The sequence below is a fragment of the Ochotona princeps genome, chromosome 19, assembly GCF_030435755.1.
Source record: "Ochotona princeps isolate mOchPri1 chromosome 19, mOchPri1.hap1, whole genome shotgun sequence".
Taxonomy (NCBI): Eukaryota; Metazoa; Chordata; class Mammalia; order Lagomorpha; family Ochotonidae; genus Ochotona; species Ochotona princeps.
Window position 1 is genome coordinate 20251031 of NC_080850.1, and position 27410 is coordinate 20278440.

The 27410-nt window shown below is 49.7% G+C and overlaps 1 protein-coding gene across 1 annotated transcript in view; it reads right to left on the minus strand.

The window, feature by feature from the left end:
• Positions 1-25692, minus strand: part of GALNT10 (polypeptide N-acetylgalactosaminyltransferase 10) — a 205730-nt gene extending 180038 nt beyond the window's left edge. Inside the window, exon 1 of the mRNA XM_004587601.2 lies at positions 25362-25692. Coding sequence (XP_004587658.2) covers positions 25362-25532 — 171 coding nt within the window. The 5' untranslated portion in view covers positions 25533-25692. The remainder of the gene's footprint in view (positions 1-25361) is intronic.
• Between the last annotated feature and the right edge of the window lie 1718 nt (positions 25693-27410).

The following is a 27410-nucleotide window of genomic DNA, read 5'->3' on the forward strand; positions in this document are numbered from 1 at the left end:
GGTTTCTGGGTGTGGGTCATACAGAAGAGGCATACAAGTGACTGTGCATGTGGGAAATTTCCTTCCTTATTCTTCATTTGGAAGGTAAACTGAAGCTCACTCCATCTCTTCCACTATTTTCTTAGCATAAGAGAAAAGGGAACAGGGCCCGGCGCGATAGCGTAGCAGTTAAGGTCCTCGCCTTGAATGCCCAGGATCCCATTTGGGCACCGGTTTTAAACCCAGCGGCCCCGCTTCCCATCCAGCTCCCTGCTTGTGGCCTGGGAAAGCAGTCGATCACAGCCCAAGACTGTGGGACCCTGCACACGCGTGGGAGACCCAGAGCAGGATCCTGGCTTCAGATTGGCTCAGCTCCGGCCGTTGCAGCTGCTTGAGGAGTGAACCATAGGATAGAAGATCTTCTCTCTCTCCTCCTCTCTGTATATCCGCCTTTCCAATTAAAAAAATAATAATAGTAAATAAATCTTTAAAAAAGAGAGAGAGAGAAGGGAACAAATACAGCAGCAGCATGGGTTGGGTGTGGAAGACCTGAAAAAGCCACAGCTCCACAGAGAAGAGGGGACACACTCTCCAAGTCCTATGGCACTCAACTGCCCTCCCAAACCACAGCCTCCCCTGCCACCTCCCCCTAAAAATCCCGAGGGAGCGGAGAGGTGTCTGGCATTCTCTTTTCCCACAAGGGGAGCCTGGTGCAGAGGTCACTGGGCACGGACTTCGCAGTGACATCTCTCCAGACGTAGGAACTCAGCATCTCCTGGATGGAGGGCAAGGCTTTGGGTAAATGCCACTGCAGTCCACAGAGAATGGAGGGATGGCGGGGAGAGACAGAAAGGTGCAGACAAACGAGAGGGCAGGGAAGACATCCAGTCAAGGGTGAGGAGGGGAGCAAGGCTGATGGGAGGCTGAGGGATGATTTATTTATCATCCTAGGCGTTCGATAGCTGCCGGAGTGATTTTTATGGGCAAACTGCCCAACAAGCCTCTGAGCACACGGGAAACAAATTGAACAGGAAGTAAAAGGTAATGCTCTTATAATTAAAACAGGATGACCTGGGGTGAGGCAAAGGGGTGAATTTCCTTCCCTAGAAACTACAGCAGAACCTTCTTTCAGAGGGCCACGCTATCCAGGCAGGGAGGGAAAGTCCGTAGGGCCTACTCACAAGCAGAATGCAATTGCTGGGATGTGAACATGAAAATATAATAGTAGCTGCCAACATGGAGGTCTCCAGTGCAAACAGCAGGCTGTTATACATTCGTCCTGGGGTAGCACTTAACGTGCACTGAGGGGCCAGAGGAGCATTCCCGACTGCTGAGGGCTGCCCCGGTCTCAGAAAGGCTGCTGGTTTTCAAAGAAAGAGAAGTCTTTCTTTCAGGAAGATCCAGAAGCCACATTCTCAAGGTAGTAACACGGATTTATTAAAAAACTACCCAATCAAGAAAATGAGGTCCTAAAAAAAATGAGATCCTGTTTTGTATGCATAACTTCTTTTAATTTTTAAAAGAGCTTTACCTGAAAGACAGAGAAAGAGAGATTCCACCTACGAATGCACTCCCCAAATGGCTACAGCAGCCGGGTGGGGGGGTGGGTGGGTAGGCTAGGCTGAAGGTAGGAGCCAGGAGATCCATCCAGGTCTCCCACATGGGTCACAGGAGCCCAAGTACCTGTTCCATTTTCTCCTGCCTTCCTAGGCACATAAAAGGAAACTGGATCAAAATTCTCCAATATGGGATGCTTGTAAGCAGTGGCTGAACACATCACACCACAAAGCCAGCCCCAATGAGGTCAGTTTGATAAGCAAGAATTTGGACTTGTAAGTTAGAGACAAAGAGTGGAGGACATAATTCCTCCATTTTTCTTCAGTTGTCTGATATAGAGAAAATCTTTCGATTTAATGGAGACTACACCTGATGAATAACTAACATGTTGTTTAAAACAACACTGGGGGTGATCATCATGGTAGCCTAGCAGCTAAAGTCCTCAGCTTGCACATGCCAGGATCCCATATGCGTGCTGGTTTTAATCCTAGCGGCCCTGCTTCTCACCCAGCTCCCTGCCTGTGGCCTGGAAAAGCAGTTGAGGATGGTCCAAAGCCTTGGGACCCTGCACCCACGTGGGAGACCCAGAAGAGGCTCCGGGTTCCTGGTTTCAGATCAGCGCAGCTCCAGGCATTGCAGCCACTTGGGGAATGAATCAACGGATGGAAGACCTTCCTCTCTGTCCCTCTTCCTCTCTGTATATCTGACTTTCCAATAAACATTTAAATAAATCTTAAAAAAAAAAAAAAAACACTGGGCCCGCACAATGGTTCAACTGGCTAATGCTCCACTTGCAAGTAGATGCCGGTTTGTCTACCAGCTATTCCACTTCCCATCCAGTTCCCTATTTGTGACTTCAGAAGGCACTGGAGGATGGCCCAAAGCCTTGGGACCTTGGATTCATGTGGGAGACCTGCAGGAAGCTCCTGGCTTCAGACTGGCTTGGTTCTAGCTGTTGTAGCAATCTGGGAAGTGAACAAGCAGAAGGACTTTTTCTCTCTGTCTCTTCTCTCTGTAGATCTGCCTTTCCAATAGTAATAAATTAAATCTTTAATATAAAGACAAAAATACTGCCTGCCCTATAATCTCAGGATTATCTTTAATGACATGGATGATGGAAGAGTAAGCTGGTAACTTTGGACATGTAAAAACTCAGTCTATAACATCTCTAAGTCTCATAACATTTTTCTTATGTTCTGTACAAGAGTTCATAGAATCTAAAACACAGGACACAAAACACTGCGAGCACAGAAGCAGCTACAAGGAGTTGCAGACACTGTGAAGTGGTGGCCAGGCTCTGACCATGGTGCCCACCCCTCTTTCACCACATCTCACACAGACAGCATGAAGCACCCACTGGCAGAGGACAGCAGGAAGCAAACGGGCTCCCCTCCTCCCACTACAGAGAAACAAGGGAGAAAGGAAGCAGAGGTCACTGTTACTGACACAGAGTGTAGCTCTGTAAAGAGAAAGGTGATTCAAGGCTCAGAATGCCTTGCAAGTCCTCCGGCCCTAAACATTCAGTACTTCTGGTCAACCAGAGAACACCAGCTCCACAAACGATGAACAAGTGCTGAAGATGGGCTAAGGCATATGCGGCAGCTGTGTGCATTAACAGCCTCGGCTTGCAAATGCGTTTTTGATGGTAACTGGGTGTTCTGGTGCTGTCGATCTTAGAGAAAAGGAAATGTGTCAGTGTATCATCTGAGTATAGAGGAATGAGAAGGCTGGAGTGGTGGGTGGGACAAAGGGAAAGGAGGGGTGGTGATGTCGACATCCTGGAGCTATCTGAGCTGGACGTAGCAGACACCTTGGCAGGCAGCCACAGAGGAGGCCCCAAGAGTGTGATGTGGTACTAGATGGTGTCACACGGTCCCTTCAAACGCAAACTCAAGTCTCTAAAAGTAAAAGAAGCTTTTCAAAATGTTTGGCAATCACACAAGTGACACACATGTGTAATTGTATCGTGGGTCTAGCAGGGCGCGATGGAATTTACAAAGTTCTTCCTACTGTGTGTACTCGGGCACTTGCTGCCCAGGCCCTGTGATCCAACCTTGATGGCTATCGTTTCCACTGCAGAGGTGGGACAGGGACACCGTGCCCAAGTGTGATAGCAGGAGAGCAGTAACCATGAGAGCTCCCACTTCCCTTCTCTGCCTACTCTCACCATTTTGTCTCTGGGGAGGCACAGTTAAATAACATGAAAATTTAAGTGAAAAACTGCAACTGACCCTCCCGCACAGGCAGTGTCCCAATCCCCTGCCATCACATTGCACCCCAAGATGATTTGGGAAGACTTACTCATAACCTCCATGTGTAATGAGTACATCAACATGTATAATCAGGTAAGAGGGAAAAAATGGTTCATGCATAACCAAACCAGTTAAAAAAAAAAAACAGATGAGTTAGTTTTTTGAGTCTAAAATAGGAAAAATTTTAGTCTGAAGCAAGGGAATGAAAGGGAGGAGGCTCTCGCTTCTTCCCCGAGTCGGCGCTGCCATCCTCATGGTGGTGAGTGTGCCGCTTCTGAGATCAGTCAATGAGACGCTGCTTGGGGCTGTGAGGAGCCAGCACGGGCAGCAAATGCCAATTCATTAGAAAGGGAAAAAGATTAATTCTAGAAGGTATATTCCCCTGGATTGCTTATCAGGTTTGCATTTTTAAAAGGAGAACCACCTGGTTTTTTATTTTCTTTGGAATCTATTTTGATCCTCAGAATTCAGATCAAAACAGATTTTTCTCAAAGATACCTTGGCAAACAGGCTGTGGGTGGCAGTGGGAAGGGAGGAGTTACTTCCACTGCCAAACCTTTCTGTATTCTCACTGTTGGTGGAAGCCACATTGCTCAGATGACTGGCAGGGAATGAAGGGTCGGAACCTCAACTAGGGTGGGGTGTTTTCCAAAACACGCCTCTTTGGCCCCCCTTTTGATGAACAGCTCTGGAAGGGACAGTTGCCAATCTCTTCCTGCAAAAGAGGCCTTTGTGGCCCTGATAGGTTTAGTAACTGGCTCAGGAACATGAAGCACAAATTTAACATCTGGACTTGCTCATCCACAGGGAAAAGCACAGGCAAAGGAAGCTGCCAACCCATGTACGTTCAGCTTCAAAAACTCCAGCTCAGCCATTATCTGGACCCATGCAGAAAAGGGGACAAGCAGGCAGCCCTTAGAGACTTCAGAGTCCCATGCAAATAAAGTTTGAAGCTCTTAATCCCCACCTAAGAAGGGCAGGCAGCTGTGGTACCACTGGCTTCTCTCATCTTGACCCTAACAAAAGAATGTGAAGAATTTGAGGACATCATGGCTGTGTGTGAGAGCTAACAAAAGCAAATAGCTCACGCTTAACACAAAACAGTTTTACATGCACATCACAGATGAGCAGGAAACTGAGGCATGAAGCGGTTAAAGTCACTTGCTCATGGCTCTAAAGGAGAATGGAGCTTCAGCCCAGGCCTGTAATGCAGGCTCAGAACTGGCAACCTCCGGATGGCCCCACTGCACAGGTCCAAGGGATGCTACTCACAAACGGAAATGTGCCATGAGTCAGTTCTGCCTGGCCTAGCACCTAGCAGTGAGAAAATGCTCAGAGGCTACCATCATGCTATTACTGATGTATGACAGTGTCAACGATCACGGTCAGAAATCCAGGGGAAAGTTGCTCATCCACAAAGACACGTGTCAGCTCTTCCTGAGGCCTTCCTCTGCATCATCCCTTTGGATTCTCCTTTGCCAGAACTCTCCCAGGCAGTCTGCCTTAAAATATCTTGGTTCTCATGGCTCATTTCAGAGCATATCTTACTATCCTAATAGATGGAATCTTTGGGAGGGCAGCTAGAGAGCTGTGACTTGGATCCTTGGCAAGGATGAGCGGGAGGCAGAGAAATGGGAGACAGCGAGAGAGAGAGATCTTACATTCACTGGTTCAGGCCGAAGCCAGGAGCCTAGAGCTCCTTTTGGTCTAACAGGTAGGTACATGGGCCCAGGCACTTGGGCCATCTACCATCTACCACTGCTTTCTCAGGTGTATTAACAGGGAGTTAGATTAAAAGTGGAGCAGCCAGGTCTCAAATAGGAGCCTATATGAATGCCGGGTATTACAGGTAGAGACTTAACTTGCTAAGCCATAACACTGGCCCCTGTGGTGGTTTCAAAAGATCCACCAGTTCTTTCACCCTTCTCCCTTCAAAGAGCGGGGATGAATGCTTTCTTTGCAAACAGGCTGCACTTAAGTGACTCAATTCCAATTAAAATTAATCACCCCAGTTACATACAATTTCAGAGTCTGGGTCACCTCCTCTCCCTGACCCCTAGGGAACACACGAGCATGTTACAGCATCCTCACCAAGACAGATGCCCACAGGAATTGAGCCCTCTTGGAAGTGGGCTGCCCAGCCCTTGCTGAGACTCCAACTGTCCGCAGTTGGGCTGAGAACTTGACTGCAACCTCATGAAACACCCTGAACCAAAACTACCCAGCCAAATTTGGATTCTTGGCCCACAGAGGCTATGACATAATCAATGCTTGCTGGGTGAAACCTCATATTTTTGTAGAATGGTGTTATGCAGCAACAAATAATTGAAACAAAACATGGTGAATTTAAGAATAAGCAACCACAGGAAAGTCACAGTTTTAGGGCAGAAAGAATGATACACATACTTGATGAATAAATAAGAGTGAAGACCTGAGAGAAAGACTGGCCTCGTGTGATCAGGTTTTTGCTCTAAAAACCCCTCAGGGAGGAGACAGGCAGAGTGGATGGAGAAAGTCCAGAGGAGGCTGGCTCCACAGAGCGGCTACGATCTCCCTGCCTAGCCTCCCAATCCCAGGCTCCTTCCCAGACACAGCCCTCCTCTCAAGTTCCCCTGTGGGCTCCGCCAACCTTTGCATTTTAAGATTCCTCCTCCTTCTCCAAACATTCCCTTCCATTCTGCTTATTAATTTTTATTCAGTGAATTCTTAAAACTGTTTATTATGGAATAATTTCAAGTTTACAGAAAAGACTAAAGAACCCTGGCATAGCTTTCACCCACGTTGATTGTGACCTTTCTCCCCATCTTTTTTTGTTTGTTTGTTTGTTTTAAGATTTATTTATTTTTATTTCAAAATCAGATATACAGAGAGGAGGAGAAACAGAGAGGAAGATCTTCTGTCCGGTGATTCACTCCCCAAGTGACTGCAATGCTCGAGCTGAACTGATTCGAAGCCAGGAACCAGCAGCTTCTTCCAGTTCTCCCATGTGGGTGCAGGATCCCAAGGCTTTGGGCCATCCTCAACTGCTCTCCCAGGTCACAAGCAGGGAGCTGGATCGGAAGTAGAACAGCTGGGACATGAACCGATGCCCATATGGGATTCCAGAGGACTTCTAGCCACTAGGCTACAGTGCTGACACCTTCAGTCATGTTCTTTATGGCTAATTTGCTTTTCTGGTTTGGGATCCAAGCCAAGATGCTTAACTCCTTTCATCACTCATCAAATATGACACCTGCCAGGCATGATATAGAGAAACTAGGGACAAAACAGTGGGTAGGAAAAGACATCCAGCCACAGTCCTGAAGCACACATCTTCTACCAGAGAGACATATCACTCAAATAATAATAGCATGAACTATAAGTTTTTGTAATCACAAACCAGAACACATGCTTTAAAGAAAAAAGCCCCCAGTGGGATGAACACCAGGAAAGGGGTTGAAAGCTCCCTTGAAATAGATATTCCAGCTGAAATTTAAAGGGTGACACAGAGTCAGTTGCAAAATGATGTGTGTATACATGTGTGTGCATTCCATGCAGCAAAAACCTGTGCAACATTACCTGTGGTGGGACACACAGCCTGGTCGATGTCAGGGTGGCTGGAGGACAACGAAGGAGGAATCCTTGGGGGGAACAGAGTCTTTCTCCAAGAACAGGATACCACCAATGGCTTCTCAGGAGAGCCAATGGCACTGTTAACATTTCCAAAAGATCCTCCTAGGGAAAATGCCAGAGCCTTTGGAATTGTATCATAAAATAAATTAATTAATTAACTGAAAAAAAAAGATTCTCCTAACTGCTGCAGGAATAAACAGTGAAAATACAGGGCAACCCATCTTGCAGCTCCAATTCCAGAAAAGTCCTTAATAACTTTTTGTGACAACTCATTTAGTGACAAAGGTTGACCTGGATAGACATGAGGCTAGTTCTAGTCTTTATCCACTTGGTGTGAATGCATACACTTTAACTACGGAAGATACTGAGCTTGAGCACGGGCAGTTGCCATAGAGGCCCCTGGGGCTACTCTGTTACACAGTGTACATGCTCAACTAACATGGCCAAGCCAGACAGATTTTGTCTGTGCCTCCTATGACTCACATGTTGAACTCCTATCCTCCCCAATGTGATGGGATTAGGAGGAGGAGCCTTGGGAGGATGATTTATTTTTTTTAAAGATTTATTTATTTTTTATTACAAAGTCAGATATACAGAGAGGAGGAGAGACAGAGAGGAAGATCTTCCGTCCGATGATTCACTCCCCAAGTGAGCCGCAACAGGCCGGTGCGCGCCGATCCGATGCCGGGAACCTGGAACCTCTTCCGGGTCTCCCACACGGGTGCAGGGTCCCAAGGCTTTGGGCCAGCCTCGACTGCTTTCCCAGGCCACAGGCAGGGAGCTGGATGGGAAGTGGAGCTGCCGGGATTAGAACCGGCGCCCATATGGGATCCCGGCGTGTTCAATGCGAGGACTTTAGCCCGCTAGGCCATGCCGCCGGGTCCAGGAGAATGATTCTAATCAAAGAAATTCCTAGTGTGAGGGTGGAGCCTTTCCAGATGGGATTAGGACACACAAGGACCTGCTTCTTATCTCTGCTTTCTGCCAGAAGATACAGCCAGAGAGCAACCATCTGCAAATCACAGACAGCTACAGCCAAGAACCATGGCCTCACACTTATGGTCTCAGTAACTGTTAGGAGCAAGTGTTTGCTGTTTGAACCATCTAGTGTGTGGTATTCTGCGGAAGCAGCCCTAACTGATAAGATAAGCTCTCAGCAAGAAACCCAGTTTTGCTGCTTGTTGTGCAGACATGGTTCTGGGCCCTTCAGCTCATTTTCTTCACCAGTGAATATGTCAACAGTAGTCAGAAGACAAGGGACAGACTCTGTGGGAGGAAGGACTTTTTGTGTTTTTGTTTCTGCTGTTGTTTGCTGCTTTTTTTTTTTTAAGGGCAGGAGAGAGAAAGAGAGAGACACACACAGCAAGAGTGAGAGTCCTTCTGTCTGCTGATTCATTTCTCAAATGCCTGCAATGGCTGAGACTGAAGCTGGGATCTGAAAATTCAATCCAGATCCCCATGTGGGTGGTGGGGACCCAACTAACCAAGGCATCACCACTACCTCCCAGGATGTACATGAGCAGGAAGCTGGAACTGGGAGTGGAGCCAGGACTCACACCCAGGCCCTCTGATATAGAACACAGGCACCTTAACCGCTCTCCTAATTGCTAGGCCAAACGTCCTGTGCTGGAAGGGCCTTTACCACTGTGGTGTGTACCTCCAGCAGACAAGCTGGTGGTGCCTGTAGCGTGTCCAGCTCCTCATGTCCAGCTTCACTGCCTGGCTCCTGCAGTTGTGTACTCCCCAACAAAGTCAGGATCTTGGCTCGGGATTCATCCCTGGGTACCCCATCTCAGCTTTGGGGGTGAGATGCTCCTTAGATGCACTTTAGCCCTGTGGGTGCTCCTGTTCCTGTTGTTCCTCCACTCTCCCTTTCTACTTCTTACCAACCACTCTTTCCTTACTCTATCTCCTACTGCAGTTAATATTCTTTACAGAACACTTCTGGGTTCACATGGCTGTGATTTCTCTCTCTATGATGAAGACTCAAGAATTCCATATTCTAAATTATGATTACGCAGGGGCAGGCCAGGAGATTTGGATCTGTAAGAGTAACGGCATCTACATGACACTCACTAAATGTCTGATGTTACTGCAGGTGCCTGTGAGGGTGACCTTGCTGAGTCCTGGGAACTCACCTACAAAGCATGCCCATGTCTAATCAGAGGGAATGAGAAAACACAGATTAAAAAACTTTTCCTAAATCACACAGTGAATAAGAAGCAGAGAAGGGATTTTAAATTCAGGCATACTGGTGGCCTCTGAAAAGGTGGAAATGAAGCAGGGAAGGGATAGCTGGCAGAGTAGGGATGGGGATGGGGTGGGGAAGGACAGCAAAGAGCCCGGCTAGGAGGAGGCTGTGTGTCCTCCATCGACAGCATGGCGCCCTCTGCCTCAGAGTTATCTGTCTCACAGTCCAGCTGGTCCTCAAGGGCAAAGACCTGTCCTTTCCTTTTGAACTGCCATGTGTTTAGCAGACAGCCAGCCTGGAGCACATTCAGTTTTCAGTTGCTAACTGCTGAACAACTGATAACGTTGACTGAGGGAAAACTGCAGACCCAGTGCCAGCCACATAACACACTGGGCCATCCAGGTCAAGTCTCATGCTTGGAGCCTGTCCTGGAGCACCTCTGCCTCACTTGACCTGGGTGCATACAGCTCACAGTGGTTGACAAAATGACCCTCTGGGTCTCTTTAACTCTCAAACTCCAGAACCATTGAGAAAGCAAATTTGGTCTCGTGATTCCTCTCCCAAAGCCGTTCTTGCTCTCGGGAATTAGAGGGTGGAAGTCCAGCTCAAGGACCTGGCCCCAGCCTCTCCAAAGCCTCAGTTTTACCTTTATTTTTTAGAGCCAACAACTCTGAACTTGGGAGACTGGGCACACCATGGGCTGGAAAGTGCTGTCCCTGCTCCGTCTGGAATTCCCCCATTCCCCACCCAACTCCCAGTTTTCTCCTATCATGGTTAAACCATCCAGTTCCCCTCGGAAAGGTTAGGGTCAGAAATCCCACCTTCAGAAAGCTTTTCCATCCCAAGCATCCCTGCCACCGAGGGCACAGTGACTCTCCTACATGCTCCCAGGTAACTTGCACCCACTGCTCCCAGAGGCAGATTGCCCTGGATTCTGACCTGTGTGGTGTGTGGAGCCCAGGGCTAAGGCTTGGGACATTAAGGCTAACTACAGTTCCCTCAGTGAGCAGCTGTGTGACCTTGGATGAAACATTTTCCCTCCCTGATGCTTTGCATCCTTGTCTATTAAGTGGGGAGAATTATAACACACACTGTTGAGTGGCTGGGCAGATCAGGAATGAGGATAATGCTGAACACTAGGTCTGGCCCAACCAGCCTGCCACAGTACTTACAAGCATCTTACGCTCAGAAGCTGCAAGTTATGCACCTTGGAGGCCCCACAACCTAGTTGGGTCTGGACCACAGCCAGACACAGAGGACGAATGAATGGATTCATTCTCTCAGCTCTAACAGCTTGCAAACTGGTCTCCTTGCCTCCATTGCTTCCGGAGTTGCCAGAGCTCCCTTGCTGAGGCAGGCCTCCCAGCAAGTTGTCCAGGACAACTCTTGTGGCTTCCTCCAGTCCAGTTCCCTGCGCCCAGCAACCTGAGGCTCTGGGATTAGCCCCATCTCCCCTCTGCGGCTCCTCTCTAACAGACCCCTGAGGTTTCAGCAGCTCTGGCTGGAACAGGCTCTCCTTTTTCAGCCTAATCCCCTCCCACAGTATTCTGCCTTGTGTGCTAGGGTGCAGCAAACTTATCCCCATTCCCCTTTCACACTAAAAGCTCTGAAGGCAGTGGCTCTTTTGGTATTTATAGTAAAGGAAGCCCCAAAATTGATTTTTTGGGAACCCAGGGTAAAAAGAAGTTGTTGGATGCAATCTAGTTGGAATTCAGAAAAAAAAAATAAGAGGTAATACAGTTTAGGAAAATGAAAGGTATTGGCCAAGTATGTGCTGTGGTGCACTGGAATAAGACAGCATCCGGGACACCCACACCCTATATCAGAGTGCCAATCTGAGTCTTAGCACCTCTGCTTCCAGTCCACCTTCTTGCTAATGCACCCTAGAAAGCAAATGATGGTTCAAGTAATTTGGCCTCTGCCACCCATGTGGGAGACCCAGATGGAATTCTGGGTTCCTGGCTTTAGTTGGTCCAATCTTGGCTGTTGTGAACATTTGGGGAGTAAACCAGCAGAGATTTTATCTCTCTTTTTCTTTCTCCCTCTTTCCCTCTCTTGCTGCTTTTCCCTCTATATGCCTTTTAGAGGCAAAGAAATACTAAATAATTCTTTAAAAAAAAAAAAAAGGAAGGAAGAGAAGTATCTGAAAAAGTTAAGCTCACTACTTTTCACTCTGTACAGGTGCAAATCAAATCCCCTCATTCACACTCACAGAAACCTCTGCTGACAAAATGGAAATGGCCCATGGATTCATTTCTTAGGGCTGTAATTAAAAAGTTCCACAAACTGGGTAACCTTGAGCAGCAGAAATGGATCATTGTCTCACAGTCTGAGAGGCTTTAAGTTCAAAATCAAGGAGCTGACAGGGACACTGTCCCCATCCTTCTGGAGAGGATGCTTCCTTGTCCCATGCAGCTTCTGGAAGACACAGGTAATCCCTGGCTAATGGCAGCACCACTCCAATTCCTGCCTCTGTATTTCCAGGCTTCTTTCCTGCCCACAGCTCTGTCCCCAAGTCACTCACATAGGCCTAATGGTATCTCCTACCTCAACATGACCTTATTTTAATCAGCTACAATACACTGTATTGCCAAACAAGGTCATGTTAAGAAATACTAGAGCTAAGGACAGTAATGTATCCTTTTGGGGTACATAGTTTAACTATAAGAATCCCCTGACTCACTTCATGGGAAATGTGGTCCCGTGAAAAGCTTGAGGCTTCAAAATCCACCTCCATCAAACACCATACTCCTGGAGGTCCACACTCATAGAAGCAAGAGGAAAATCAGAATCCCAGAGAAGCTGCCATTCATATTCCAAGAACTGGAGGAAGAAGGCTGGATGGATCCCTCATCCAGGGACCCTAAGGAAGTCTTGGGGACTGATAGGCAGGAACTGCTACTGATGGGTAGAACTGAGCAACAGTAAGAAAGCACCCCCTCAAGCTCTGGGCAACAACCCTTTAGCAGATGCCCTGGGGAGCAAATATCTCGGAGGTTCAGTGAGCTCAACCGCAAGGAACAGGGTGCTTCTTCCCAAGCCATGAGAAGACAGCCCCTATAGGAAGTGTGCAGGCAGGTTCTCCCAAACTAAAAACAGAACAGTGTCCAAATAAACATAGGGTAACAGAGTCCCACTTGGACAGTACTTGGGGACACGGGTATTCACCGACTTGTTCAACAAATATCTACTGAGTAGCTACCATGTGCCCTCAGCATCATGAACACAGTAGTCCATAAGACAAATATGGCTCTTACTCTCATCTTAGGCTCTACTGCAGCAGAAAAACAAGCAAGTAAGAACATAAGTGAGGTGACTGCAAATGGTGTGGGGCTGCTATGCACAGTTAGGCATGTCACAAGGTGACTAGGGGAGAGGGAGCTTGGATGGCAGGTTCAAGGAAGGCTCCTTGGAGGAAGAAACACTACAGTCAAGACCTGAAACATGAGGAAGCATCAGTTATGCAGTGATCTCTGGGAATTGTCATCTAGGCAGACCCATGTGCACAGGTGCCGGAGGGGAGAAGCGGGGCCGTGTGTGTGATGGTGTAAGCAAGCCAGCAGTGTGATCAGTGAAGGGAAGAGGAAGAAAGTGAGTCTGAGGGCAGGCCAGGGACAGACGAGGCAGAGGTTGAAATGTACATGATTTCAGTGCAGCGGTGGCAAGCTCACGGGAAGTTGAGAAAAGTGAAAGGAACCTCTGATGTTGCACACTGGCAGTGTACAAAGAACAGACTGTGGCCTCAGAATGCAGCACGAGAGACTGGATCAGGAATCCAAGAGAGACACAATGAGCCAGCGGAAAGGTGCAAGGGAACAGGTAGACTGGGTTCCACCATACAGGTGGAGGTGACACAGGCATCTAAAGAACTCATCTTCAGTGAGTGTCAACAGCGGGGAAGATCCTAACAACATGTCCCTTCAGTGAACACAACTTCTCTACATGAAAACCTAGGCACTGTTGGGTCCCCAACTGAAGGTGGCTCCTACCCGAGGGCTCTTGTTTTAGAAACACAGATTCTTCCACTAGAAAGAGACTAGAACAGGTGTTAGTTAACCAGGGCCTGCCCAATCAGCCTACTGCTTGTCTTTGCAAACCAAATTTTACTGGAATGCAGCACATTCAATCACTTTATACAGTATCAGTAACCACATCCACACTACACCAACAGACAGAATGACCTGCAAATCCTAGAAGCATCTCTGCACTAAAAGATCATATAGAACACATGGGCCAAGGATGGGCAAGTGGCACAGTGCTTGAGACATTGTTTGGGATCCCACAAACCACATGGAGGTGGCTGGTTTGATTCCTGCTAACCTGCTTCTGATCCTGTGCGTTTCCCAATAAGGCACACCTTGGGAAGTAGCAGTGATCCCCCAAAGAGCTGCGTCACTGCCACCCACATGGGAGACACAGACTGAGTTCCAAGCTCCTGGCTTTGACCTGCTTCATCCCTGGCTGTTGCAAGCATCTGGGAAGTGAACCAACACTCTCTCTGCCTTTCAAATTAAAATAAAGTTTAAAATCTACTGACACACACTGCCAAGCTTGGGTGTGGCACTTGTGCAGGCAGGAGGCCTCCCGGCTCATGGCAGCTCTCCGGGATCCATTCTCCTCCTGGGAAGGCTCCCTCTGTTTTGGGAACTGACAGAGCATAGCAGTTCCACAGGCATGCCACTAACACTGCACAAAGTATGTTCTTTCAGCATCTTCCAAGACATAAACATGACTCCTAACTGGAGATATTAGTGGAAGATTTCTGGGAAAGCAAAGATTTGAGAGAAGCCTGAAACGACCAACGTGGGTACTCCAGAAATCCTCTTAATCACCCAGAGCAATAGCAGGTTATCTAGGACACTGCTGAGCTAACCGGTGTGAGCCTGCTATCTCTGAGGCCATTCAAGCAAAAGATGGATATCATCACGGGGCAGGGACAGGTGAAGGCAGACTGCACAAGACGAAAGACATGATCCCCTGAAACCTTGGATCCAACAGTGGCAGGCATCTGGATTCTTTAGTCATCCCTCTCCTCCCGTTAGTTTACAGAGACAACGGGAGCAGGAGCAAAGAGGGAGACAGACCTGGGAGAAAGCAGAGAACAGAACGGGGTGAAAAGTGCACAGTCACAAAGTTAGAGTCCAGGCCTCGGGGAGAGGAAATCCACAAGGGTGTTCCCCTACTCCCTTAATTGCTACACGCACCCCCACAAAAGAGCAAAGGTCTGACAGAGTTAGAACTAATCAAATGGCCCTTTCATACCTCTGGCTTGACACCTGGCAGCCTTCTTACCCCATTGTACCCCATTGTTCCCTGGCAGGACTGCCTCCTTTCGCTTCCAGGGGAGAATGGAGAGCTGCGGGCAACAGTCCCAAGTTGGGGAAAAGAGCAAGAGGCTAACTCTTTTGGGGAGACCACACCCCTACAAGAAGAGAGGGAAGGCAACACATCCCCTGCAGAGGGATCTGACAGCCACCCCCAGGCAGGAGCTGTGGGAGAGCTACAGGTGGGAACACTGGCTAGTCCTTCCAGTCCCATCCATACTCTATCTGCATGCTAGGAAGGCATCATCACTGCTATCCCCACACCTGCCCTCTTCCTTTTAGCAGAGGCCTCAGGACATCAGGGAAGATTCAAGGGCTAGCCCACTGGTGAGACCAGGAACACACTTAAGAATTGAAATCGGGGCCCGGTGGCATGGCCTAGCGGCTAAAGCCCTCGCCTTGAACACGCTGGGATCCCAGATGGGCACCAGTTCTAATCCCAGCACCCCCACTTCCCATCCAGCTCCCTGTTTGTGGCCTGGGAAAGCAGTCGAGGACGGCCCAAGGCTTTGGGATCCTGCACCCATGAGGGAGACCCAGAAGAGGTTCCTGGTTCCCAGCTTCAGATTGGCACAGAACCGGCCAGTGCGGTCACTTAGGGAGTGAATCATCAGATGGAAGATCTTCCTCTCTGTCTCTCCTCCTCTGTGTATATCTGACTTTGTAATAAAAATAAATAAATCTTTAAAAAAAGAAGAAAAAAAGAATTGAAATCGGGATGTGAGTCCCATCACTTGTTTTCTGCACAGACCCAAGGAAGTGACTTATACTTCCCAAGCCTCAGTTTTCTCATCTGTAAAATGGCAACAGTAAAAGCTACATCATCCTCCTGGTATGAGAGAGGCACAGCACCAGGGAAGCAGTAAGAGCTCAATAAATATGATGATCACTGTCGCCGGCAGAGAGGCAAGGCTCCCTAACAAGGCTGGTGGGAACTGCGTCCCACCAGACCAGTGGCCTTCTGGGATCGCCCGCGGGGAGGATTCTGAGCAGCAGGCAGAGCAGCGGCCACCGCTGCCCCAGCAAAGAGAAGCACCCTGTATGGCACAGATTCCAATGTGTAGCCCCCAACAGAGATCCCAACTGTAGGCCTGATCTGCTGGCACTGATGCAGTCACTCCCAACAGGCAGCACAGAGCTCCCCTGCAGGTGCTGGTGACTGGGAAGGTGCAGACAAAGGCATGCCGGAGTCCAGCTCCGGCTGAGTTCGGAGCTCGAGAAGGGTGCGTGGATGAGGTGTGAAGAGAGAAAGAAAGGAGACGGACCACCAGGATTCCTTGATCGTAGCGGACAATGCGAGAAAGCTGTCCGCTTTATTTATACAGAAGCAGTACAAAGTTTTTTCTTAGGGGCATTTTGACATAGCTTCAGGGGGGCACAATTTACAACTTTTTGAGAAATGATTGAGGAAGGATTCCACATTCCTTGCTTATCTTGGCTTGCCAGTCTTCATCTGCTCTCCTCAGGTCTGGGCTATAACCTAGGCGCCACCTGTGTCAACCAGACCCCTACCTTGAATTACGTATGAGTTAAAAGGACTGGGGCCTTGGTCTATGGGGATCGGGGTTATTGACATTAGTTGGCCATTAGGTCTGTAAGCTCACACAGTTTGTTAACCAAACAAGTAAAGCAAGGGTAAAAACGGCAGAAAGAATTGCAGCTAGCAATGAGCTAAGTTACTCTATTTAAGTTTCAACTCTACAATGGATGAGTGAGTGTTTGCAAAGACAATTCTACAAATTGTTTCAGTATTAGACAAGGCATTATCCATTCCAACGTTGCAACCAAGAGTTTCTCAGTAGACAACACACCTTATGCAGTAATACACTCCTACTACAATTCTTATTCTACAACTTATCTATCACTAAATGGGAGAAATACATCAAGAGAGAAAAAACATAAAGATCTAAGACAAAAAGTTTTAAACATTACATTCCTCTACAACTGCAGGTTCTACAACTTCATAAGTGATCAAACAATAATCAAAAGTATATCTTTATGATGTTAGTAAAATCATCCTATATTTCCTCTACCTAAAAATTTATGAAAACAACTAAAACAACTACATTTTCTATATTCTAAAGAATTGCAAGGACAGGCTAACCTTTAAGACCACAGTAATTATATTTTTTGCCTTAGCAGGATAGGCTTCAGGGTTACAGTAGCTATATTCTTCATCATAGCAGGATGGCCTTTAGGGTCACAGTAACTATATTGTTTGTCATAGCAGGATGGCCTTTAGGGTCACAGTAACTATATTCTTTGTCATAGCAGAATGACCTTTAGGGTCACAGTAACAGGGTAACTTTTAGGGTCCCTCTTATCAAGCCATTTCCCAGAAAGCATGCTAAATATCTGGGCCAGATTTTATGGCAATGGGTAAACAGCACAGACTTAACTATACTCCTGTGTGTAGTTAAAGGCCCACTCACCAGGACATCCTCAGTAACATTAACTCTTAAGCTCATGTTGGTTGTAAAAGCCATCTCATAGGGGCAGACAATGCCTCAAAAGATTACAAAATTCTTAGTGGGGTGGTTGAGTGCCCATGCGAAGGGGGGTGAAAACTGCATCAAGGTGGTCAGAAATGAATCCACTGAGCCTGCTAAGCAGCTGGTAGCTCCCCAGGCCCTGCCAGTCAGGGAGCTGTTTTCTTCACACCTTCGTGTTATTCACACTACTGCACGGACCCCATCAAAGGCACTCCTGGGAAATCAATCCTGAAACACTGCTGGGAAGAATGGAGTAGGCACCTGAGATGTGGGAGGGGAGAGTGGCTCTGCTGGGTTGACAGTAGGAATCCTGGGCCCAATCCAACCAGGCTTAATCACACCCTCTCATGTGAGCCCTGGTGTCTCCCTAGGGATTCTGAAACTCCCTTAAGCTGGCTTAAAAACCCATTCCTCAACGCTAAGCTTCCTGCGCTCAGCCAGCACTTAACTGAGGACCAACCACATCACTCCTTCACTCCATCTAGCCCTCAGTCAGTCAACAAACACTGTGGACAAAAGAATGATGACCATGACATAGGTGAGTTCTTGCCTTCAAACAGCAGACAGTCTGCACAATCCAAACCCATTACTGGGCAGGGGAATGTAAGACACCATTGAGGATGTCCACTCCCCACATCACAGTACCAAGGATCAATTCCCAGCTCTGTCTCCTGAATCCAACTTCCTGCCTAACCTTGGGGGACTGAGGGGTATAAAGAACAAGTACTTGGGCTTCTGCTACCCATGTAGAAGACCTGGAGTAATTTCTTGACTCTAGGCCTAAAGGTCCTGGTCACTGCAAATATTAAAGAAGAGAACTAGGAGACAGGAGCTGTCTCTCAAATAAATGGGGGGGGGGGGGAGGAAAGATAAAGCCCTAACATAGTTAATGTCACTCCCTTTAACAGACCCAGAATCCATCCCAGCCACACAAAGTGACTTCCCCACGCCCAGATATTTGGATCAGACAGCGTAGCTACAAAGCTAGAGCCCTATACTCTAGACCCTACATATACTCTAGACCCTATAGTGTCTCAGACTAAGAGTAATAGAATCCTTTGCCACTGGAATTTCAGAAGAGTGGGACAAGGTCCTCTTCAAGGTCATATTCCTGCCTAGTGACCTTGTAGGCTCCTCCTCGGTTGAGAGGCTTAGTCTTAGGGTAACAGTCCCTCTTCTCTGCTCAGCTAGCCAGACTTCCAGGGCAACCTCAGAGGAGGGGGCTCAGAGGCGAGAGTCCTGTGCTCTGCCCTGCATTTCACAGCACAGAGGCAGTGTGTGCCAGTTAAGGGTTTGGCTTATGCGGGCTGAGCTTCCTTGGTCAACTTCTTGCATTCCTGTAAGCCTCAGTTCCCTAACTCACTCCTAACCTGTTTCAATTCACGAGTATTTAACAAGATGTACAGGTGATGGGCTCAGCAACATGCCGGCTACATCAATGGTAGTGCTATTAATATCACTGACATCCTCCTCATCATCTACAGCAACATCAGTTCACCCAGGGCTGCATCCAGCATCATTCTATGTTGTGGCTTCCAGGATCTGAGAAATAGGAAGAAAAACTCAGCACTTAAAGCTCTGAATTCTCTCAAAACCAAAGGGAAGGGGGGAAAAATGGCCCTGCTTTTTCCCTTTCCCTCTTCTATCTATGTTCAGCAGAGGGCAGCAGACAGGAACCATCCAAAGATAAGAGAGGGAGAAGAGAGACACATGGAGAGAAAGCTACACGCACATAAACACACACCCACCCAGTATGGCAAGCGGAACTGTTTAGCTTCCTCCAGCTTCCAAAGTATGAACACTCTGCCTCCTCCAGCTATGAGGGCCAGGCAGAGAAGAAGTGCAAGCTCAAGAGACAGAAGTTCTTTTCCAGCTTGAGCAAAATCTGCAAGGAACTTAGTGTGTGTGTAGGATGTGGAGCAGGAAGTTAGTTAACAGGATGACTTCCAGAGCAGAGGAAGGCAGCAGCAAAACCAGGATAAACAAAGACATGGGCTTTCAGTGGCTTTTCAACTGAACTCTCCATGGGGAGCTGGCCACCTCAGCACTGAAGCTCCCCCCAGCAAGAAACAAGGCCCTTGCGGTTAATCAGCTCTGCCAAAGGGTGGGAGCTGAAGAAAAACACCAGCTCTCCGGAATGCAGGTTCCACAATCTATCCGGAGAAGCAGAGTGACATCCAAACCTGAGCCCCAGGGAGAGCCTGTTGCCTGGCGCCCAGTGTTAGCAGGACTCCGGAGTGCACAGGGCAAGGCCTCTTCTCTAGGGATCTTTCTTGACTTAATCACAGGAGTCCCCAACTTCTTAGCATCTTCTTAGCATCCGCATAGCCCAATTCTGCCCAGACTCCAGGGTGGGACAAGTCAGTCTGCCCAGCATAACCTTCTGGCAGCAGTAAATGATTCAGAGCACATCACATTCAAATTGTATCAACAACAACAAAGGGAATCTTGCTAAAGTTTGCAGCAAAAATGTTTCCTCTTTTTTTTTTTCCATAAAAACTACAGTCTTCCCCAGGACTTAGGTGTGGATATGAGGTCTAAAAAAACTGCTACCAGGGCTGGCACTGTGGCACAGCATGTAAAACTGCCACGTGCAGTGCCTGCATCCTGTATGGGCACCAGTTGGAGTCCCAGCTGCTCCATTTCCCATCCAGCTCCCTGCTGATGGTCTGGGAAAGCTGAGGATGGCCCAAGTCCTTAGGCCCCTGCAACCATGTGGGAGACAGAAAAAGCTCCTGGTTCCTGTCTCCTGGCTTTGGACTAGCCCAGCTCCAGTTGTTGTGGCCATTTATCTCTTTCTCTCTCTCTCTTTCTCTCTCTCTCCTTCCCTCCCTCCCTCTCTGTTTATTTTAAAACAACAAAACTTTGGAGGAAAACTTAGAAACATGGATCTGTAAGAAAGCCAGATAGTTCCAGCAGACAGCTGGTCTCTTCAAGTACTGGCCTCCTTGACAGTGACACCATAGTGTAGCAGATAAAGCAGCTGCATATGGATGCCAGTTTGCGTCCTGGCTGCTCTGCTTCCAATTCAGCTCCCTGTTAATGTGCCTGGGAAAGCAGAGGATGATGGCTCAAGTACTTGGGTGCCTGCATCCATGTACAAGACCCAGAAGAAGCTCCTGATTCCTGGGTTTGGAAAAGCCCAGCTTCAGCCATTGTGGCCATTTGGGGAGTGAACCAGGAGATGGAAGATCTCTGCAACTCTACCTTTAAAAAAAAAAAAAATCAAAAAAGTATTGGCTCTTTCAAAACTTGAGGTGATAACCTTGACCCACAGGGAAATAACAATACAAAAGGATCAAACACCAGTATATTGATGGAAAAAGAAACCTTCACTGTGAAACAGAGATAGAACATGGAGATGACTTTGATTTAGTATGCAATCATCACTTCAGAATGCAGTGAACTGATTTCCCCTTTTCTGGGCCTCAGTTTTTACACTTGCAAAAAGACGGGCTGGACTACAAAACTTCCAAAGCCTCCTCTGCCTGTTTCTAATCCATTTCAACTAGTCACCAAACACCCTGAATGTCTTCCAGGTGCCAAATCTGGTGTCATGTGCTAGAGGAAGACAGGGTTCCCTTTTTAGGGAAAAGGAACAGGGATGAAGGTCCTGATGTACTTCTGAATGTCAGGACATCAAGACAGATGCAGGCCACTTCCTTTCCCCACTCCACTGGACATGAGGACAGCAGTTCTTATGTCCTTCCCTTCCTGGCTCTGACATATATATCTGATGCAGAAGGCTGCATCTATGCAAAACACAACAGCCAGTACAAACATCATCAGGAGCGTTCAGCTTGCAGGAGGCATACTTGCAGCTGCCAAGTGTACCTAGAGGTGCTTTTTACACAGTCATGAGATCCTGATGCCATCTCTGTATCAGAGCCGACAGTGGACAAGGTACGATTAGCAAGCTAGATGGCTATCTTTTCAATAGGCCTTTGCTTTCTCATCCCTGATTCCATTATCTGTTATTGTCACTGGGGCCAAGAGATTAAGGGCTGACACTCCTCAGGCTGCAGCCTGAGAGAAGGAAGCAAAATGAACTCATTCACAAGTTGTGGCCTCATCATAAGGTAGGTACAAAAAGCTGTGTCCAAATCTTTCCAAAGTGTGCTTCCAAACAAATTCACAGATCCCCAGACAGTAGAGTTGGAAAAGCTCTAACAAAGCAACTGCTGCCTATATCTCAAGCCAACCTCAGCAAGTAATTAACTCTGCTTGAGGAGCAGTGCTGAGAAACAATCTGAGGTCAAGTCAGGCTTAGTGAGAAAGAAATGGATTAGCAATGCCTGCCCTAGCCACAGGCTGGGAAGCACCACTACAATACAATTTGCCTTACCCCCACCTGAATCTAAGCCTTGCTTTGAATATAAGAATGCAAGGCTCAGAGAGGTCAAACCACTTCACTGAGGTTGCACAGTGATCTTAGAGCAGCAGAGAGGACGGAAAGTCAGGCCTTCCCCTGAAGGTCTCCTTGGAAAACAGCAAGGCCAGGCTGAATAGAGAACCGGATTTTCCAGGGTAAACCAACAGCCTTCCACCACTTCCTGGTGGCCTCAGATATCATATGGGCATGCAAAGAAGTGATCCACAATCTAAAGGATATCAGCCATTCTAAGCAAAACTAAATAAATCATTCTAGGGCTACAGTCTATAGTTCTTAACTCTTTGAATGTGTGAGGCTCTGCTATCAAGAAGATCGAGAGAAGGAAAAGAGAAAAGTATTGATTTCTCGATGTTCTAGGAATAAAGTTCAGCTCCGACATGAGACAAACTCCTGACACTTAGCAATTAAAGTCATTGGTATTCCATTATGCCACCAACATGTAGTTCACGGATGCTATTATCCAGTGAAGTCATTGCTCACATGAGACTATAGCTCAGAAACGGGGAGGGGCTGCATCTGGTTTCCCAACACTGGTTTTTCAATACTCAGTTCCTAAGCCTGGGATATGAAACAGACTACAATTAAAACTAAGATGCTAGGCAAACTAGAGCCAGAAAATAGAGTGAACCCTGAATGGTCAGAAAGATGGCTTCAAGGCTGATTTTATGCTTGGTCTGTGCAGTTTCTGAGAAATCAGCTGTCTCACCAGATGAGCAGTGAGCCCTGGGAAGAATAATACGTGGTTCACAGACCAGCTGTCCTGCCCAGCGCCACAGGCACAGCCCAGAAGGTGCTGGCACAACAGACAGAGACTCACAACCGAGCGGACGACGTGGCTGTTCTTCATGTGGGACTCCCCCAGTCTTAAGTCCAGTGGAGAGACGAGCAGAGAGGACTGTTCAGACAGCAGGTCTTTTGCTCCTGGAGAAACTTCTAACCCCACCAGAAACCTACCTGTCACTTGCAAAAAGTCCCCATCAGACTTCCCTGTAGTACTCCTGCAGTCTTCTGCTCCCAGAAAGAGCTTCATGGTGCTCTGGGGAGGACACTCGGCAATGACAAGAGTGACAGGATCAGCCCAGATCCGGTCAGCCCTGTGGAAACAGCACTGTGTGCTCCACAACATGGCAGACTTCCCAGAGAGCAGCCTGCTGCTATAGTACATGCACATGTTCTAGTTCACTTGGATGAGGGACAGAGCCCTAGGGTTCAGAGAGGTCAGTCTCTTCCCTCAAGGCCAGCTGACGTTCAAACCAGCGACCAAGGCCCAAGCCCAGAGCTCTGCATCTGTGGAGGAGTGGAACACAAAGGAGCTATGTGGGAATTTGGCAGATGTCCCCAAAAGGCAGCGCATGAATGCCGAGTCCCTGCGGCACCTACAAGAGCTTATCATTGGGGGAACAGCTCCAGTCAGCTGCTCCCAGGAGGCAAAGAGATCGTCTGTAATGCAAGGACAATCAGTTGGCAACTGCCCATCAAATACACACACACACACACACATACATACACACACACCACTCTCCCTCAGGAACTCTGGCTCCTGAGCAAATGCCATGAACAGGAACTAGACCTTCCCAGATGGGTCTATCTATCCATTTCTGTAAGGGAATAAGCAGCACCCAGCTGTTGCCTGATGCCTGCCTCTATCTCTCTCTCTGTCACCTAAAAGGGGTGCCTTACTCCATCAATACCCTTTTGCACACTGAGTAATTAACTGTGAAATCTCAGGCCGAATTGGTAGTTAACCTTGATCTTCCCTCGACACATCAGAGTCTATGGAAAACAAAAATCAGGACATCTCTGGGATCTACAGCAAATCAAATACAAGTGCTTTCTCCAGGCAGAGGTGGAATGTCAAGAGTTACTCAAGCACTGACTACAGCTATTCCAAAGGAGACCCTGGATTGAGGCAGGAAATATCCTCCTTGGCCTGAGTTATGTCCTGTGTGGAACCCAGACCCCAAAGAGAGACAAGCTGAGGGAATCCTGCCTCCAGAAGGGAGAAAGAAGCTGTCCCCAGATTCCTCACAGGTTCACTGGCTGTATCACAGAACACTTAAAGTTGTAATCACATTTTACGGACAAAGTAAAACTTAGACAGTGAGAGGGCTATTGACTAAGGATGCACAGAGTGAGCTAACAGCTGAGCTAGTAACAGCACCCTGGCCTCCTCACCCTGGTGCTGGTGTCGGGGAGGAGGAGAGAAAAAGGGTTTCCTGGAGGAAAAAAAACCCCTACAGACACAGAATTTGTGGCTGTCAGGGCTTGAACCAGGGGTTTAAAACAGGAGACAGGTCTTAGTTCCTGAATAGTAAGATCAAGCAGAAAGATCGAGCGGCCTTTCCGGGACGGTTTGCAACAATGACAGGAGTGTCCGGCAGAGCTTGGACTGGTTGGCCCTACAGCAAAGAGCCCTCTATCCTCACCATGCCAGACTGCCCAGGCAGCAGCCTGACACTGGAAAGAGAAGGGAAAAGCATGGATGCAGCCTCAGAAAGTCAGTCCGCTCCCTTGAGGCCAGCCAACAGTCAGTCTGACCCCGATGCACAAATTATCCACTTCCCAAGGGACCAGGGAAGTCCCGTAAGAACATCTGCGACGTCTCTCGCTGTGTGGAACAGCTCAGGCATGCCCATGCTCTCGAGCATCTGCTGAGCCGAGGCTGAAGGGTAGCAGTGTTGTGACAGAGCTTGCAAGCGCTGGCTCGCTCTCTCTCTAACACACACAAGACACTGATTAGCTTCAGTTGCAAAAAACACCATATCTAGTCAACTGGACAAGTTTAGAAGGCACAGGGTAGACACCATGTAGCTCTCTCCTCGAGGCACGGGGCACCACTACTCTCTGGGGGCATTTGCGGGTCCACCCACCGAACCTCTACTCTCTGGATTCTCAGAAGGTCACAAGAATCAAGCAAGTCATTCAAAGCTCCTCAACCAACACACACCCCTCCCCGCAGGGGTTCTCTAAGGAAGCTGTGGCAGACAGGAGCCTGAGATACACAGCCTCCAAGGAACCCACAGAATCTGAGAAAGAAACAAGGCTGGGCAGGAGGAGGAGGGAGCCAAACCAGCCAGGCGGCCGAGCAATCTGCCTGTGGTCAGAGATGGCAAAGTAGGCGTGGGGCTGCCCTGACCAGGGACCGCCAGGATCAGCAGGTGGGAAACAACGAAGCAGGAGAACCAGAGTCTCCATTCCCACAGGCAGCAGAAGCCACCCTGAGAGACAGGGATGCAGGCAGGAGCCTCTTAAAGATGCTGGAAGAAGTCAGGGAATACGGGCTTGGGACACGCACGAGGCCGGCAGCTGACGCTCGGCGAGCTCCCGCCAAGGTACCGGGCTCCTGGCTTCGAGCGCCGGCTCTGTTCGGACTGGCGTGGGATCTCCAGCAAGCCCTTTGTCCTTCTCTGAGCCTCAGCGTTCCCATCCGAAAAATGGCAAGAGCAGAGTCTTCCGGAGGTGGCTCTGAGGAGAGAAGACAGGCGAAGGGGAAGGCACCGCGGGGCTGGAAGGGCGTTCGCGGTGAGGTGTTCTCACACCCACATTAAACTGGGCACTCACCTGTCCCGCCGCCGGGGCTGCCGCTGCCACCGCCGCCGCCCCGGGTCCCCCAGGGGTGCCGTCGGGCTGCCGCTCGCGGTAAAGCGCCCAGAGCCCCACGTTGGGCAGCAGGACCAGGGCCGCCAGCGCCAGCGCCACCGCCTGCAGGAGCCGTTTCTCTTTCCGCCTCATCGGGGCCGGTGAGCCCCGCCTCGCCCCGCCGGCCCCGCCGCGCCGACCCCCGGCTCCGCGCGTCCGCCACTCCGCCCGGCGGCGGCAGCAGCTCGGCCAACAGAAGCAGCGGCCGCGGCGCCGGCCCCGCTCCAACTCCGCGGCACTTCCGCCGCTCGCCGGCCCGGGGAGCCGGGCGTCGCCACCGCGTCGCCGCCGCAGGGAGGTCACGCCGCGGCCGCCGGCCCCTGGCCCCGCGGAGCCGCTCGCCGCGCGCCGCCCTTCCCGCGGTGGGCTGCGGAGCGCCGGGCACAGGCGGCCTCTGCCCGGCTCGCGCGGTGTGGCGGCCGGCTCCTCACGCGCCGGCGTCCGGGGCCACGTCGCGGCCCCCTCTCGGTCGCGATGGTGCGGCCCGCTCCTCGGCGACCGCCCCGCCCGCAGGAGCTTCGCGAAAGTCGGGGAGTTGGGGAGTTGGGCGCTAACTGGTGCGAGCTGGGCAAATGGTGGGCGGGGTGCGTTCCCGCGCTACTCCGGAGCGCCCCCGGACCTCAGCGTCCAGCTGGGCCGCCTCTACTAGGGGGTCCCGCAGCCCAGAGTTGGCAGGCTCCCTGGGGTTCTGCAAATAGTGCTGGAGCTGGGCGCACGTCCCGCGCTTTGCAGCCCCTGGGGCTGCCGCTTCTCACTCTCCTGGTCTTCGGCCCCAGGACTCAGTGTTCCCAGCTGTGGGATGGAGCTGCAGCGGTGCGGCCCAGGTTGCCTTGTTCTCTGAGACCCCTGGGGTTAGGTGTGGACGCCCGCGCACCACCGGCGGTCCCAGCAAACCCGAGGGAGGGAAAGGGGAGGTGACTAGAGCCTTCCTACAGAATTTTTTCTCTCACAAGGGCACCCCCTTCGAAGCCGGGATGCCTGACTGCCCCACGTGTGCGTCTGGACCCTTGGCACCTACGCCTCGCGTTCGGTCACTCAGCAAACCATCAGCGAGTGCTTTCTCCATGCGGAGCAGACGCGGTGCCAGGCTCCAGGAAGGGGAACACGTGCAGACCCCCAGTGCACAAGTGTGGGAGCTGAAACGTTCAACACCTGGTAGCACCAGCGAAGCAAAAGGATGTGGGTATGGTGGATGAGCGCGGAGGGCCCGGAAGGGCGCTGGCCCTCGGAGCTGGAATTACCCCAGCGACGCCTGTGGCTCCTCCGTGAGCGCTCAGTGCTCATGGCTGAACTGCCTCCTCCCTGCTGGAGAAGGGACTGGGACGCAGCATCGCCTTGGTTGCCTTCCTTTCTGCCACCTCTCTCCCTACTCCTCAACACACGTCCTTTGGATTCTCAGCTTCTGCAAGCGCCGCCCCCAAGCCCTGGAGCTGCGCCCTAGGCACCCTCCTCTTCCCTGTTCTGCCAGCCCCAGGCTGATCCAAAGGGTTCAGTTTTCTGACGTCACAGCTCGAGTACTGTTTTCCAGACTTCCACACTCCTGGGAGCCCCCCACTTCGTCCGCCCTGATTTGCAAGCTTTGTTGTTGATGTTGTTGTTCCCCTTTGTGTGCCTTCCACCGTGCACTTCCTTCCCGGTTCCCCATCCTTGGAAATCTTGTTCAGCCCTCCGTGTCTAGCTGCACTGCTGCCACCGCCTCCACAAAACTACACCCCCTCCTCCCCGCGCCCGGGGTGGGGGGGCGAGGGACTGCCAAGTCTTTTGGGATTTCTGTCAATCATTACCTTTCACTGAATATTACCTTACAGGCAATGGGTGAGCCCACCGACTCTCTTCCTGCTCCCAGTTACCCTGGCAGGTGGGTGCTTGGCTTACACCCATTTGCAAATGAGACTCCCATAAAAGCAGCCAGAAACCACAGCGGTGCTGTTTTGACAGAGGTTCCTTTGTGACTCCTCTGCTGAAATCCCC